Source organism: Carassius auratus, chromosome 17, assembly GCF_003368295.1.
Source record: "Carassius auratus strain Wakin chromosome 17, ASM336829v1, whole genome shotgun sequence".
Lineage (NCBI taxonomy): Eukaryota > Metazoa > Chordata > Actinopteri > Cypriniformes > Cyprinidae > Carassius > Carassius auratus.
Window position 1 is genome coordinate 1,430,721 of NC_039259.1, and position 18,027 is coordinate 1,448,747.

Consider the following 18,027-nt stretch of genomic DNA (forward strand, 5'->3'; position numbering starts at 1 on the left):
TTTATATTTTCCAGGATTCACACTTAAGCCATCCTTGCTGAATAAATGTATTGACATTTATTTTAGCTTTTTTCCTTCAAACATCATGTGATATTGAAGACTGAAGTAATCTATTCTTTTATTATATAAAAGCAGCCTTGGGTGAACAAAAGACACTTCTTTCAAAAAATGTAAATTATTCCAAGCTTTTGACCCGTAGCATAAATCAATATAACATTTTCTGATCTACAAATCATCGTTCTGTTCTTTCATTCTCTGACCTGTAAAGTTCCCAGGTGTCTGGAGTGGGAAAGATCCGAACAAACCCACCCCTCCTGTCATACTCCTCCTGTACCCTCCTCAGCACTTTCATCTGTCCAGGGGAGGCAATAAAACACGCTGTTCAATATCAAATATGTCATGAGAAGCCAAGAAGAAAGGGCATACATCAGCCCATTATGTTCAAATAAATTCCTTAGTGTTTGGCAAAAGTAATGGAAAGCCCATCAGCCGTGGACTCCAAATCACTAACCTCTTCTGCCGTCAGACTCAGCGTACTCTCCGCTGGCTTAGCACTGGCTTTCTCTCTCTGAGCTTCTGGGTCCGCACTATTGGAGGATGGAGGTCTCTGACGCTGAGAAGAAGAGTGAATTATTACAAAAATACTGTAGTGGCATCATCAGTGTTATTACAGCTCATAGAGTTCATTCAGTCTCCTCTGCAAAGGGTTCAAATATGCAGAGGACGCTGGGAAAGTGAAGGATGTGCAAGATCTGGAGGGTTTTTCTGAAGATAAACAGGTCGTGTAGAATTTTCCTTGTACGAAATATATAGTTTTGAAGCCAGTAAGACTTTACAGATCAAACAGTTTCAGTTTGCAAAGTTAATTCCAGAATGTCTGTGTAACACCGTTTGCAGATCGGGGAAGAAGAAGGAGGCGGGAACTAGCGGAGCACAAAATGGAAAATAGTGCGACAGCCCCTCACGGACGACTGTCACACACACACAGAACCAAAACAACATAACCAGTCCAGGCCCGGTCCTCTCTCTCTGGATAGCTGGCCAATCAGAGAACAACTCGCTTTTCAGAACGTTGAGCTTTTATAAAAATCAATGCATTTCAGAAAGACGGGGCATAGGAGGAGAAACAATAAAAATAATGTACAGTATGTGGAAAATATGTCTGTTTGTTTTTTTACCTTTAACCACATAAACACATTTCATCACACCAAACACACAAAATAATGTTATGAACCCTTTAAAAAATATTATTCTATGTGACCAATCACGGAAAGTAGGGACACAAGTCGGTTCTGGGGCATTTCGAGTTATACAGATTCTGAAAGTGTAGTCTCCAAGCTTTCCAACGATGTGTAACACATGGAAATCTCATAATATTTGGAGAAGTTGTGGCCATTTGAAGGTAGGCACTCAAAAAACCTCAAAAAGCAGGAAATAGCCTCTGAAGATTGTGCAGTTCTCACTGCTGGGAGTGACAATGGGGCTCATTTACATCTCATTTAGATAAGCCATACACCCTGCATAGCAACGACAGACACAACGGGAAAAATCGGACCGCATACTATTAATAATAAAGGAGAATGTGCATTGTAAATGTCAGTAATTTATCTTTTTTGACTTTTATAAAAATGATTTAGAGGCTGAAATATGTGAGTTTTATCTTTTTATAAAAAAATATTTAATCTTTAAAATGTGGCCATCATTTTTAATGTTATTATTTTAATGTTTATGTAAACAAAAAGTACATATTGATGCTAATTTTATTTGTTATTTGCTGGTTTTCTACATACAACTTGGTGAATTGATTTCATTGTGTAGCATTAGGACTTTTTGAACAGGATTCTGTGATAACCGATGAGCTAGCTAATAACAATAGGTAGATATGGGAAGGTCTAAACATGGACTAAACATGAGATAACATGTACGTGTTCTTAGAATGAACACAAAACGACAAACTTTGATGTTTACGGAAACTCACCCCATAAAAAACAAAAGTGTTCTCGCAGATCTCGATGCCTCCAATGAAATAAGTCGTTCGGGCACACTTTCTTTTTGTTAGGGTATTCTTTGTGATATTACAGTCTTATTATGCCACTTTCATCGTCGCTCAGATTGTCTTCAGAATCAGTGAGCGCTTGTTTATAAGCATCCGGCTTGTCGAAGAAGTACTTCGAAACATTTTCGGTGTAACGGCCACGGTTCAGCTCGTCTACGTTCATCTTTGCGGCGTATATCTTCATTGAATTCCGATATATGCTAGAGCCGGCCAGAGTGCTGCATATTAAGTAGCCACGCTTCCCTCGGAGGGCGGGGGCAATAACAAAAGAAACAAAAGCCGACTTCCGGTGCGCTGCTCAGCGGCTGCACTGCGTTTCAGTATACTATGTTTTCGGTTTGTTTGTTTGTCTAATGTCAAGTAAGTCCGGGTAGGGACTTGTAGGGGAAAGATGAAGGCTAAGAAAAACGTACTCTTGATTTGGATTTTTTGGATGATCAGTTGCTATGGACTATGTTTGACAATGCAATGTTTGACTGCATATGAAACCCCAAACACATGCGGTGTCACGATGGGTGCACGCCTCTACACTCGGGAGATGTTGCTGGAGCTAAACTTTAAGACAACTCAAGAATCGATAACAGGCCAATATAAGAATCTGTTTGAAAATGTTCCACGTGAGCTGGTGAGAACAAAACGAAAGAAAAGAGGAAGAAGAGGAGGAATTCGGAGCCGATTGCGAAGGAGATTTAAAAAACCACCGCTGCCGTCAATCGTCTTCAGTAATCTGCGTTCTCTGAATAACAAAATGGACATGATAAGATCACACACAAGGTACTGTAATGAATTTCGTGAAGCATCTTTGCTTTGTTTTACGGAAAGCTGGTTGAAGTCTACAATGCCTGACTCGCTTTTCGAAATTCCTGAATTCACACTAGTTCGAGCGGATAGAGATAAAATGTCAGGTAAAAATAAAGGGGGAGGCATCTGTGTGTATATTAATGAGAAATGGTGTCGATCTTATTCAGTAAAATATAAAATATGTGACTCAAATGTGGAAATTCTCGGCATGACCTTAAGACCTTTTTATCTGCCTAGAGAATTTGGTTGTATTTTGTTGTTCGTGGTATATGTACCGCCCAACGGTAAACCATCTCAGGCAGCAAGCCTGATAGCGGACTATGTTCACGAACTGCAACTCAGCTACTCCGACGCACCTGTGATCGTACTGGGCGATTTAAACCAGTGCAAATTGGAGACTTTGTTGCCGGGATTTGAACAGTATGTAAAGACTCAAACAAGAAACAACAACATTCTGGATAAGTGCTTTGTAAATGTAAGGGATGCCTATGTGTCCAAATGTATGCCACCAATTTTAAATTCTGACCATAATGTTGTGCACATGATTCCCGTGTACAGGACTAAACTTAAAAGTAAACCAGAAACGAAAATGATCAGAATATGGTCGAATGAAAGTGTAGAACAACTGAAAGCCTGTTTTGATTGGACAAACTGGGACATTTTTGATGAAGGCTCACTGGACGAAAGAACTACAGTGTTAAATGACTATATCAATTTCTGTGTGGAGCTGAACATACCTACTAAAGAGATTAAAGTTTTTCCAAATAATAAACCATATGTGACTAAAGATATTAAAGAAATGATAAATGTGAGGAAAGTAGCGTTCAAGGATAAAGATATTAAGGTATTTAAACAAACGGAAAGAGAACTAAAAATTAAACTAAAGGAAACAAAAGAAGCTCATAAGAAGTGTCTGGAAAAAGCCCTCAAAACTAATAATACTAAAAAGGTTTGGGACATTATGAAAACTATGTCTGGATTGTCATCTTCAAAAAAATCCATTGTAACTGATGATGAACTTGGTTTTGGGAATGAATTAAACACCTTTTTTACCCGGTTTGAACTAATAGGCAAACAAGACAAATTCATAGAAACAACAGATGTAGTTCTAGCATCATCAGAGAGAATTGTCATTGAGGTTGAAGATGTTAGGAAAATGTTTCAATCTATCAATACAAAAAAGGCTGTGGGTCCTGATGGTTGTAGTGCAGGCCTTTTAAAAAATTTTGCTCATGAATTAGCACCTGTGTGGCAACCAATATTTCAATCTTCAGTCGACACACATGTTGTTCCTGTGATATGGAAGACTGCATACATAAAACCACTACCAAAAATATCATGTCCAAAAAAATGTAAAGACTACAGACCAATAGCTCTTACCTCTGTAATTGTGAAATGTCTAGAGAGACTGTTACTCCATCATTTGGTTATGGTAGTTAAAGATAAATTAGATCCCTGGCAGTTCGCCTATAAGAAAGGCTGTAGTACGGAAGATGCAGTTGCTTCTTTAGTGCACATTATCTCAAAAAATTTGGACAAACCCAAAACAATTGTAAGAACTTTGTTTTTGGATTTCTCTTCCGCCTTCAACACAATACAGATTGACAGACTGGTGTTAAAACTTGCACAGCTGGGGGTAAATCCTTATCTGATTTGGTGGTATAGATCATTTCTCACTGATAGAGTTCAGAGAGTCATGGTGAATAAAACCGTGTCGTCTGAAATCATTACAAATGTCGGAGTACCGCAAGGTTGCGTTAGCTCTGCTATAATTTTTACTTTATATACTGACGACTGTAGAACGGACATGTTTAATCAGTATATTCTGAAGTACTCTGATGACACTGTCTTAATATCTGTGTTGAATGACTCGGATAGTTCTGAGGTTCATCAACAAGGTGTAACTAAATTGATAGAGTGGTGTGACAATAATGCCCTTATCATTAATACAAGTAAAACTGAGGAGATTGTATTCGGGTCAATGGCGGATATAACTCCTGTTTTTATTCATAACGAGACAATTAGATTTGTTAAGACCTATAAATACTTGGGAGTAATTATAGACGACATGTTGTCATGGAAAGATCACATTGATACTCTATGTAAAAAAAACAAAGCAGAGAATCTATTTTCTTCGCCGTCTTAGGTCATTTGGAGTAAGAAGGCAGATTCTTTTGTTGTTCTATAGGTCTGTGATAATGAGCTTACTGCAATACTGCAACTCTATTTGGTATAAAAGTTTATCTGTTGCGCTAAAAAACAAGGTTTTTAATCAATTAAAAATCTGTTCAAAGATAGTAGGTCAGCCGCTTGAGAAGCTTTACGATTCATCCTATTATAAGAAGATGCTTAGGCTTGCTAACAATATAGTCTCTAATCCTACTTATATACTGCATAAAGACTTTGAATTATTAACGTCACAACGGAGGTATAGAGTTCCCAAATTTAAGAAAGTGAAGCTGAAAAATTATTTTGTGCACCAGGCAATCCTTGCACTGAACAAAAACACCTAATCAGAGATCAAGAGTATTGGGACGGTGTTGCGGATGTATAAATGTTGTATGAAATGTATAATTGTACGTGCTAGAGTGAATGTCAATGTAGAATGTATGTTAAATGTTGTAAACATAAATACTGTTATGCAAGAAAAATTTCAGACACAGTCTGACAATAAAGTATAAAGTAAGTAAGTAAGTAAGTTTTCCAGTATGGAAATACACAGACAATGAAACGCCCCTACTGTGGCGTGCTAGAATCTCCGACAAACAACCTGATTTCAACCTCAAAATGTATGCTTTTAAATACACCAATACTGCTATCTCAAACACGGAGAGGCTTCTTTGTGATCTCAACTAACAGATTCTGCAAAAAAACGAAAATCACCAATTTTGAGAAAAAAAAAAAAAAAACGCTTCTTTCTCATTTTGCTCGAAAGTTGTGCTGCCGACTTGTGTCACTGGTTTCCGTGACGGGTCACCTATGTTATGTAGTAACATTATTCAGTTCTGAAGTCAGATGAAATGGAGATTAGTTTGTAGATTAAACTCTGCTCTCTGGCAATGGGGTAGCTCTCACAGCTGGACTCTTCAGTCAGATTCACAAAACTATTACAACTAGAAAATTCTGTTGTGCTATAAAAACTGGATATCAAACAACAGCACTCAAAGACTCTTCTCATTATTGCCACGTTAGCCTCGACGGCTCAGTATCACTCAAAACAAAGAGGTTAAAGTATTGAGCTAGATCCCATCGGTCTAAGAACGACCTCAGTAAATCGACAGAGAAATCAGCTCCTTAACATCTAGTTTGTTAACCGAAGAGAGCTGTGTCCCGAATTCAGCATGGAATTCCCTGAATCCTTTTCATCAGATTGATACGAAACAGCTGCTCCAAACTCTGCCAGCCAGAGTCCCACCCTCTTGAGAACCGAATATGGGCCAAATATTACCAGTCCATTATGAGCATTTGGAACCAATAAGATGATCACTAGCAGTGTGAAACTCATGCACCCTTTAGGGGGTTAGTTATACACTGGTTGTCTCAATCTTATTCTTCTGGGTCAAATTCGCACATGCTTGATCACCACACGACAAATGAATCAAAAAAGTGCAGAGATCAGCTAGAAACATCAGTAAAGAAATCTTGTTGGATGTGTATGGAGACATGATCTCTGAAAGAGTCTGAGTTCAGTAGGAGATGGATCATGTTTAACAGACACTGAGGGCTGAAGGTATCCGAATGAACACTCATTTCTGTTCTGTCTTTGTTTAACTCTCTTGACTTTTGACCATTGCCCTTTCTGCTTATGTTTTGCTTATCCAATCATTTTGCACTTGTACCACAAGATCTAAATATTTTAGTTCTTTGGCTCACGTTTGTCTTTAAAACACATCATCAATGCCCTAGAATATAAAAAGTAGAGAAAGTGTATGAGTGACCTCCGTGGAACAAACGTGATTATTGGTTTAATGTGCTATTGTTATTTCCAGTCATCTACTGCATTCAACACTAAGATGAAATAGTCCTTAACTGGAATTTATGTTCCTGAACGCCATATCCACTATGAAAGTTATGTTCACATGAAGACTGAATAAATCATAAAATAATCTTTTTTCTAATTCTGGTATTTTCAACAAAAGACCTAATAGCACTAAGGTCCTTTAAAACCAAGAACAGTAACTATAAATATAACTAACAATAACTAGTGTCTACAGTTTTCACCACTTTGTTTATCCAGTGTATCTACACAAGGGAAACTATTTCAATAAGTTCAAAGTGTGGGTATTTTTACCTGAAGTTTCTGCGCAGTATTCTTCATTCTTGAATCAATCCCAGCTCTGTCGGGACGCGGCTGTCGTAATAACGGATCCTGACACACAAATCCTGAGCACAAGACACAGTTGCTGTTCAGACAAGAGTGTTCTTTGATGAGGATTAATACAATCTATTCATAATTAGCTTAGTGCTATCCATTCAGAGTGTGGGTAAATAACAGCAGACCAAAACTGATCAGTCAGTCAGAAAAAGTTTATTTCAAATCAAATGTTCTGTTTGACGTTAGAATTCCTGCAATAATACGTTATATATTACTGTTCAAAAATAGTTTTTTGTTAATACATCTCTTCAGAAAGGATGCATTAAATTGAATAAAAATTGCAATAAGAACATTTATATTGTTACAAAAATAAAAAGTGGATAAATGCTGCTCTTTAAATTTTAACTTAGGATGATTTCTGAAGATCATGTGACACTGAAGACTGTAGAGTAATGATGCTGAAAATACACAGGAATAATATTTCACATTATTACTGTTTTTACTGTATTTTTACAGTACAGTACACTTTATGAGCACAAGAGACTTCTTTCAAAAACATTTTAACAAAAAAATCATACTGACCCCACACTTTCGAACAGCAATGTATGTGGTCATAAGCGTCAATAAAAAAAAAATAATAATCACAATTTGTCACATTGAGCTGCCTTTCATAAATGCTGCCTAAATAATCATTTAATTACTTGATTTATTACTTAACTTATTACTCATATCATTAAAGCCATTAAATACACCACAGGCAAAAACAACAACAATTTTAAATGAACGAATTCACCACACAAATGTTTAAACATTAGAATCGAAGTCCTCAACTTTTACAGAGAATGAACGAATAGTCTGGATTTGATCAGTTCTACTGTGGCAAGACACCCAAAAATGATGTCAAGTAATCATCAGAAATGTGGATTACACTGACGTTGCCATAAAAACGAACAAGATAAAATACTGCAAGCGATCAACAGCAGTCATTGTACAGAGATCAATCATTCCAGAGAGCGTTCCTTTCTCTGGCGTCAGGTTTGCGAGCTTTTGGAGTGGGGACAGCCTTTTGCGTAAGCATAACAAAAGTCTGCCTTGAGCAATCATTATCTTCATGAGTACTGCAGAGGTGTTTTCTTCAGCCAAACTGTGACAGTTCAATGACTCATGCAAGCGTCTAATGTTCTGCTGACAGTCCCTACATGTAAGTCATCTTATGCTAATGAACAGCGCCTGCATGTAAAGCTTTAATACTGCTGATGAAGCGCAGTTCATCAGCTTTCATCACACAGTTTGAAGAGTTGGAAGAATGTGGCACAAAACCACCAGCAGGCAACAATGCCCTATCAGTGGTTTGTGAGATAGATTTAGTGAGACGCCCAGCGTGACCTATAAATACTAGGGATGCAACGATATTATCAATATCACGATATTGTCTCGATATTATCTTGGTCACATGACGATATGAAACGATAGGTCTTCCTCGTAAAAAGTTTATTTTTTTTAAATAGATTTGTTTTGGCAAGATTTGTCAAGCACAATATGCTTAATCCCTTCATCAAGTCTGTTTCAAAGAGAAGCGTGTAAATTGTTCATGCGATCAGCTCGTGATCCAGTGTTTTCCGCATCTCAGAACAGCTCCATTCACACTGAATGAATGCAGTCAACTCAATTACTGCAGGTGCTGTGAGTTTGCATGTTATTTTCACAGCAGATGATTACAGCGTTTCACTAGATTTGTAGTGAGACGTGTTTTTGTAAGCCTGTTTTCACTAAAGCTGGAGTTTTCCTTCAAAATAAAAGCTCTACTATTGCTGACAGCTAGCGGTTTAAATGAGTCCAAATTCAAAATATCTCTTCCAGGTGCAGAGAGAAAGTATTGTATTTTCCCTTCTGTAAAGTAAAAATACCTATTAAAATATTCATTTTCATTTATTTTACAGTGCAGTTGTTGTGCAATATATGGCTATTACTGTTATTAGCCGTTAGCAATGTGAGCCAGTGCTTCAAACGGGCCGGTCGGGGCTAATAGCCTCAGACCAGTAGCACCGAGGCCAGAATAGCGCTGCGTTTCCACTGTCAGGCCTGAAGCTCGGCTGCGCTTCACTAAAACATGCCCTTTACACACCTCTCAGAAATAACGTAACTCACCCCATCATTTCACCAACAAAGAGAATTATCAGAAAACTAATAAGAAATAAGTCACTGGAACTAGCGCAATCACAAAATGAACATGATAAAGCGGCCGTTTGTTTGCATGCTCGGTTAAATATGTCCTTTCCAAAATTCTGTTGTCTTGCTTTTCGTTATCTCTTCGTTCCTGCAGTTCCTAACACGACTGCGTTATCAAACAGCAGCATGCATCCGCCTCTGAAAAAAATTACATCATTTATTGTGTTTCGTCTGCTCGCACTGAGGGGCAAGTAATTTATTATATATGAAAATTATTATATTCAGTTCTCCTTATATTTAGTGCCAGTTTAACAGGAAGTGATGATTTTGTTCTATTTGATGCGTTGGATGGAAACAGTTCGCAAATTTTTTATGTAATATTCCAATTTTGCGCACAAGTTAAATTCTCAACTTTGGAGGGAAACCCTAATCGCCTCAGGTCCCATCTTTCTTTTTGTTCGTTTAGTTTTTAGATGATATAGCCTACATGACAAAGTATGTTTCTAAAAGCAGTTTTAATGCTAGTCTTTGATGAAATTCCCTATTGTTTTTGTCTTGTGTTTTAATATGTTGGCTAACGTTATACGAAGATGAAGAATTCTGTCAGGCTATTGATTTTTCATTGTTCTGCATTTCCCCATTCTGCAACCTGCCCACTGCCAGTTTACCCAATTGTATCTCAGCACCCCGGGTTGCCAGTTGTCAACCCAGGAAGGACCGCTACTAATTGAGATTGCAGGTAGAGTGTCAATGGTCCATTTAAGAGATAGGTGGCGCTAATGCACTTATAAGTCTGCAATCCGCCATAAAACAAGAAGAAGATGATGCCTCACACACCTGCTGCTGAGAACAATCATAGGAGGACGAGCTCAGGACAGTTCTAACAGTGCGGACATTGTGTGAATCAGAGGTAAAAAACAATATAATACACATCAATGTATTATTTACATTACATTTACATTTATTCATTTAGCTGACGCTTTTATCCAAAGCAACTTACAATTGCTATATATGTCAACGGTCACACACCTCTGGAACAACTAGGGGTTAAGTGTCTTGCTCAGGGACACATTGCTGTCTCACCATGTGTCTTATCCACTGCGCCAACACCCCCCCTATCATCATGAGCCGAAGGGTTTTGTTTGTGTATGTTTTTTTTTTTTTTTTTATTGTATGTTTTAGCTGTGATTCCCATCCCCTTACATTATATGACTGAGAGACTGCAATGGTTTGTGTTAAAAATCTCAGTTTGTGTTCTACTGAAGAAACAAAGTCACCTACATCTTGGATGTCCTGGGGGTGAGCAGATAAACATCTTTTTTTTTTTTTTTTCTGGGTGAACTATCCCTTTAAGTTCTCTTAGTTAAGATAAATGGGTTGGAGCTCTTAATTTTGAACTCACAAAGTGCATTAGATAATTTAAAATGTTACATTTTCATTTTTCCCAATTCTTAGTTTTTTTTCTTTTTAAATATCACATTAATATCATATAGTGAGATTTTCATAGCTACAGTACATCCCTATGAAATACCCTTTTTGTTTTCTCCCTTTTTTTCCATTTAAATTTTTTTAGATTCTGTGTTTTATGACATAATACTTTTTTTATATATATAAAAAATTGTGGTAATCAATGCATACAAACTTAACGATTTAATTAAGCTTTTAAAATGTAAATCAAATTAAATTTGATTCCAACTCCTTTTTATTTTTGGCATATTGCTGCACAAAAGAGGTTTATGGTTTACATTAAAACATGGATAAAAAATGTATGGTATTCCGCAAAAAAACAACTATATTTTTATTATTGTCATTATTACTTTGAGAAATACATTCTACTGTACAACAGTAACATATTTCTGTCATAATTTCATAATGAATGCTGAGATGTTTGCCCCATTCACTATACATTGAGCTTTATTAATTAACCAAGCTTTTGGCTGGTTGCTGTGCAGAGCTTTGAGTTTCTGTGTATTTGATGTAAATTTTTGCCAAATTTCATGATTTCGTCTGCGTTTTCCACAAACCCTCAAGTATGGCAGGAAAGCACACACTCCTTCTTCCTAACCGGTCATTACTGCAGACCAAACAAATGTGACCCACATGACAAAAGCCACGGCCACAGTAACCTGCAGTTATGGCTGTTCTGTGGTTTGAAATTATGACCATTCATGCACATTCACAACATGAGACTGAGGTGAGGTGGTCAAGGACTGGTCAGGATTACGACTGAGATTCTGAGCCTGCGGGAAAAGGAAACTTACCCACAAGAGAAAACATATCAGAGATCATGCTGGCCTTTATCTTTAAATCCAGAGGAGCATCGCTAGAGATACAAAAAGACAAAAAGCATTAGTGCACTGTTATATTAACCTTCTGGGTTCTTCTGATTTATAAGCTTTTAAAAGAAACCATACAGTGTGCACTGTAACATGATTATTTTGTCCACAATGAAAATCAGTGGGGTCAAAGGATCTACACATCTAGATGATTTACTTCTGCCAAAAGGACTAAATGACTCTTCCACTTGATAGTGAAGACAGATTTTCCATTCTTGAACCCAAACCAGTGCCGTCTGTGCTGTTTTTAGAAGCACCACACAGATGTTTATGAGCATGTTGACGAGTACACTTAATGGCAGGCTTGAGTTTGACTCAAGTATTCATTAAGAGCTTCCCTCTAATTGGACAAATTACTCATATGGAGTGTTAATTTGTTTTTGTTTTTTGTAACTATTGTTGTCTTGTATTTGGGGAGTAAAGCATTTTTAGTAGAGCATTTCTTTTTATTTCTGCACTTGTTCTCTGAACTAGAACAGAGTGTATCTGGCTTTTATCATCTTGCTGAACTTCTTGTTGGGCCATTGGCTATCAATATCTTCAGTTCACCACTTTTGCAGCTTCAGAATGTCATGCTGAGCCACTTGACTGGTTGGATGCTGTTCTTCATCTTGTATAACATGGGGACCCACTATTTAGGATGTTCATTAGTAGCTTGTCAGTTGTGAGATAGAGCTGCCTTGGAAAACTCTTCACTTAATGGCTTTTACCAGCCTTTAAGCAACCACTGGCATGGAACTGCAGGTTAGTTTTCCAATGCTTCACCTTCCAAGAAGCGCACGATGACTGGGTCTGCTCGGTATGTTCAAATGTTTTAGCTAATGTTGCCATACTAAGTGTGTTGTTTAAGATGATTGTCTTGTCCATGAAGAGCAGATTTTTGCATCCTCGACCTTTTCTACCTAGGGCCCTACTTTACTACCCCAGAGATCAGGACCTGTATTCACAAAACATCTTAAGGCTAAAAGTAGCTCAGGGAAATCTTAAAAATAATGAGCTTCAATCATAAATTTAGGACTCCTGTATTTTTACTCTTAACACTATTTATTTCACAAAGCATTTTAGCGCTCAAACTAGCTCCTAAATCTGTGAAATGTTAGGAGTAGTGAAGAGGACTGTCTTGGTTCTGGAGGATATCCTAATTCTAAATTTTCCTTTGATTATAGCCTTGTTTGCATTAACCAGTTGGGCTTCAGAGTAAGAGATTCCCTTTTTCTTTTCTTTTTTTTATACATTTGCATGTCTTCTTTTCAGCCATGATTATTCTATTCTGTTCATTAAAAGGCTGCATATCCTCTGATTGTTTATGAGAAGCAGACATGTAGGAGGCTAACAATTAGCGGATCATAAACTTGTTTAATTATTGACACTAAGCCTGAATTTTAAAATCTTTATTTGGCAAAATGTATATTGTTATTTAAATGTCATAACAGACAGCAGTGTAATTACCATGATTCAATTCAATTCAGTTCAATACAGCATATATTGAACAAAACAGCATACGTTGTTTATGTATGTGATACCCTTCAAAATGGCACTAGAGCGATGCGGAGAAGACAAATTGTTGAATAAAGTCGTTGTTTTTGATTCCTTTGTGCAAAAAAAGTGTTCTCGTAGATTCTGAACATTACGGTTGAGCAACTGATGTCTGCTTGCTTCATTTCTGGACCTTGATCATGGTAATTACACTGCTGTCTACAGAGGGTCAGAGAGCTCTTGGAATTCATCAAAAATATCTTAATGTGTGTTCTGAAGATGAACGAAGGTCTTACGGGTTTGGAACGACATGACTGATTAATGACATAATTTTCATCTTTGGGTGAACTATACCTTTAAGACTTCTCTCTATTCCTTAGTTAAAGTTTGTCTCAGCAGCTTTGTGAATAGGTTTTAAGAGAAAACTCTTAAGTAAAAACATTTACTGTTATCAAGGAGAACTAAGTGGTAAGATAAAGTGTTTTGTGAATACAGGCCCAGGTCTGTTTAAGTTTGCACATATCAGAAAGTAGATCTTTTGTATGTAATTCCTGTGTAAACCAGTCTGGTAACACACTCACTTAAAGCCCTTGGAAGATCTTAGTGTAATGCATCAAAGCTTCAGATGCAGTAGTTTGAACAAGTCTCCACCTGATAACTTCCAGTTGGTTAGATCCTCCAAATCACCTGTAACGGGAAATCCTTCCACTCATCTGGTGTTACGCTTTGAAATAGGCTTTTCTTGGATGTTTCGATTTGATCCCACCACTTATGACAGATGAGCTTTGTAAGGTTCATAAGGAATACTAGAGATGTTCAATACAAGATGAATTTTGAATACAATATTGAATTTTATGTGAATTAAAAAAAAAGGCTTTGAGGGATAGACTTACAGTCTTTACAATGGCATGCACTATATGAAAGCCCTGGATCACATGCAACTTTTAAAACTCACAAGTTTCAGTGCTGTTTTAAGGAATGTTCGTAAAAAAAGGTTTTTTGGAAAGGTGTTTTATCAGCTGAACAATTGGCATGTTGTTAAACAACTGTACAATCTATTAAAAAAGTCTGTACTTTGGACCCCCGTATCATCATTTTTATTCCTGTCTTACTTAACTAAATGTGGCGCAAAGTCAGATCTTGACTAGGGCCACATTAACAGTTCATACTTGTTCATTTAGCAATTTCCAGACCTGATGTAAAACTCCATATCAACTACTTGCATTCTGCCAAAAGAGAGACTTAAAATTGCACATTGTATTACATTTCTACATTGTACTTGCCCAAAATTCCTTGCATGGATGGAAGTATGTGATGGGAATTTAAAGTATGCAATGCAGTGATCTCAAATTGCATTTGTCGGTATAAGACGGGCATAACACAAACACCCAAAACCTGGTAAAAAGTTGTTATTCTACACAAAATAGTTTAAAAATGAATGGGTTAGTGTGTGTGCGTCACTCACCATGCCAATGAAGGAGAGAGGTTCACTTCCAAGAGCCATGGTTTGAGGTTGGAATCAATGAGAACGTCGAAACCGTACAGTTCTGTGAATTGACACACACACACACACACACAAAGTAAGACGGGTGAACGGGAGGACACACACAACACAGAGATGGCCAGCACTACTGAGGGCAGTCAGTGAATGTAAATGAATGTAAATGAAACTAAATGTCCATTACAGCAGTAACGGAAGAAGAAACAAGCCGCGGACACACGGACAGGTTTTGGGAGTAACAACCTCATAAAAAATACAGAAGTAAATCCTCTAAATGCTCATTCTGCATCTCTGACATATACATTATTTGTCACTGCATTAGCAGCTAGTGGTCACTACCTGATTGTGAACTGTGTATAATGTGGATGTGCTCTGGAAACATATACACTCAGAATATGGCAGATTTTTTACAGACATACAACTATAGTGTAGGTCCATGATTTAAGAAACAGATGAAGTTGAATACTAGGAAGAAGCACACCATCATCTGATTCAGAGAGATCTGTTTTATGAATTATTAAAAAGGACATTTCTACCACAATTATTAGTTCTGTTCAGAGACTCAGTGAGCTGCGTTCCAGTCTAAAGTCTACATAAGCATCCTTAACTTACTTATGTCTTAGGTTACTAAGATGTAACCCAAAAAAGGGACCGATTTATAACCCCACACATAGTGCTCCTCAGATGCACTGGTTTGGCATGTAATTGTTTTCAATATGAAAAAAATAAAATAAAAATACATAGCACACACAAAAAGACAAAATTTATTTAGACTAGATTATTTTCATCAATATTTCCTGTTTGTTTTGTACCGAATAAAATTTAGTGAATTTAAACATTGCTCACGAATTGACATCCTACTTTTTTGTCATGGCCAAAAGACTGTGGTAGGGATGTGCATATATTTGCATTTGCTCTGGAGAAAAAATTGGTTGCAACAATGAATTAAATTCTTTCAAGAAAAAAAAACACATTAAACAAGTGGCAGGTTTATTAGTTTGCATTTACACTCCACTTAAAGGGATAGTTCACCCAAATAGCAAAATTATGTCATTAATGACTCACCCTCATGTTTTTCAAAACCCGTGAGACCTCCATTTATCTTCTGAACGCAGTTTAAGATATTTTAGATTTAGTCTGAGAGCTCTTAGTCATCGAAAATACATTTTGGTCGAAAAATAGCACTTTATTCAGCATTGTCAAGAACCGTTTCTGTCAGACGTGTCCGATTCGTGAACCTGAACCGAACTGATTCTTTTGGTGATTGATTCTGAACTGATTCTGTGCTAGTGTTATGAGCGCGGGTAAACCGAAGGCTTGAATCAAGGGCAATCATCGCAAATGATGCCATTACGTCGAGCGCAAAAGAACCAGTGAAACGTTTTCTTCAACCGGTTTATTGAATCGAACTGTCCGAAAGAACTACTGGTGATCCGAACACCGATGCAACCGGTTCTTCACTCGTGAACGAGTCAGTCTATTGTTCGTTATCTGGCTCGGTGTTCATCTTCAGTTCTCTCTTCACAGCAGTTCAGTCAGTGTACTGTTTGAGTGCATGCATTATTCCGGGATATTGTTTTAACTCAGAGGGAGTGTCAGCCACATTAAAGTTAACAGCTTAAGTCAATCGTGGATTAATGCGTATTGGAGACACAAACCATTTAAAACGATTCAGTTCAATTTGGTGAACTGGTTCAAGAAGATCCGGTTACATCGAGTGATTCGTTCGTGAAGCAGATATCACAAACTGCTTTGTTTTGAACTCTCTCACAACAGACACGAAGAGAAGACAATGCTGAATAAAGTCATAGTTTTTGCTATTTTTGGACCAAAATGTATTTTCGATGCTTCAAAATATTCTAACTGACCCTCTGATGTCACATGAACTACTTTGAAGATGTTTTTCTTACCTTTCTGGACATGGACAGTAGACCGTACACACAGCTTCAATGGAGGGACTGAGAGCTCTCGGACTAAATCTAAAATATCTTAAACTGTGTCTTATGGGTTTGGAACGACCTGAGGGTGAGTTATTAATGACATAATTTTGCTATTTGGGTGAACTAACCCTTTAATGCACAAAACCTATTCTCACATACATTATCCATTTGTATTCTTTTTTAATCCCATCCATTGACATGCATGGTCATCACTATCAATCAGTGTACTTTCTGATTCAAACCTGCATTTAAGTATGGTTGTCAATTCAAAACATTTGCAGTGTGTAGCTACACACACAAAAAGGGTACAAAAGCTGTCCCTGGGACAGTGCTTTTTCACTTGTTATCAGTGAAGTTGTTTTTACTGTGTAATCGAACTCTTATTTAACCAGTGGTTACACTTCATGGATTCACACACACATAAACCAACAATGTTTGACACTGGTTTGCATGTTGTAAATAGAAACATTTGATACTCTTCAGAGAGGGCTCACATAAACACACATGAAGACATTGGAAAGCAATGCCTACCAGCTGACATGAAATGAAAACGGAGTGAAATTGGCTTACTGTCTTTATTAGACAGCCATAATATACACAATATTCCCTTTTATGATTTTATTTCGTCACACATACACATATTATTACACCTATTTAGCTCATATCCAGTGTATTGCCCAGCTTCCTGCCTTTTGGAAGAGCCTTCTATTTGGGAACATGCTTTAAATGTTGCCTATGTAGGGAGTTCACTGTGTTTTAAAAGAGCCTATATGTGGCTCTAAATGCCCTCTGGTTTAAAGCGTCTCTTTATCAAGCGGTTTCTTGTGGTCATTCTACACTCACCTCACCACCTTCAAACCCAACAGAGACAGTGTGTCTGAATGTTTTTGCTGTGTGCTCTTGAGTAAACAGAGCTGTTTTTAGAGAGCGAGGCCGTGCTGTGCTGACATCAGAACTATAAGCTTGTGTTCGCCTTTATACTGAACTTCACAACTTCACTGACCTGGTTCCCAAAGGGATCAACAACTGATCCCACAAGAGGACTCGTTATCTTTAAAGGATAACAAAAATCTACTGAAGGTTGTATTGTGTTGTCTCCAACCATCTTAAATCTGACATACTTCTTACTTCATACCCTAACAACCATTTTCAGGCAACCACTGAGCAAATAAGCATTTGCTTTATTAATTAAACAGTCTACCAGTTCCAGTTCTCCACTGATCCTGTGTAATTATTTACTCCCAGACCAGATTGTGTCATGTACTGAATGAGTATTTATGCGTGGTATACTACAATCCATTGATTTGTAAACGGGTAGAATTTTCAACTAAGAGCATCTGGACCTGGTTATCCAATCACTTTATACAAGTCACTTATTCACTCATTCACATCAGCTCACTGGACTCAGAATAACCACGTCCAGGTGATTTAGA

The 18,027-nt window shown here is 37.4% G+C and overlaps 1 protein-coding gene across 2 annotated transcripts in view; it reads right to left on the minus strand.

Annotated features, from left to right (window-relative positions):
* LOC113116938 (tubulin tyrosine ligase-like family, member 5) overlaps window positions 1–18,027 on the minus strand; it is a 102,564-nt gene that overhangs the window by 54,746 nt on the left and 29,791 nt on the right. For both annotated transcript variants that reach the window (XM_026285245.1, XM_026285246.1), the window contains exons 13-17: window positions 14,619–14,700; window positions 11,603–11,664; window positions 7,149–7,240; window positions 512–613; window positions 261–352 (exon numbers count right to left, since the gene is read on the minus strand). In XM_026285245.1, the coding sequence (XP_026141030.1) occupies window positions 261–352; window positions 512–613; window positions 7,149–7,240; window positions 11,603–11,664; window positions 14,619–14,700 (430 nt within the window). The remainder of the gene's footprint in view (window positions 1–260; window positions 353–511; window positions 614–7,148; window positions 7,241–11,602; window positions 11,665–14,618; window positions 14,701–18,027) is intronic.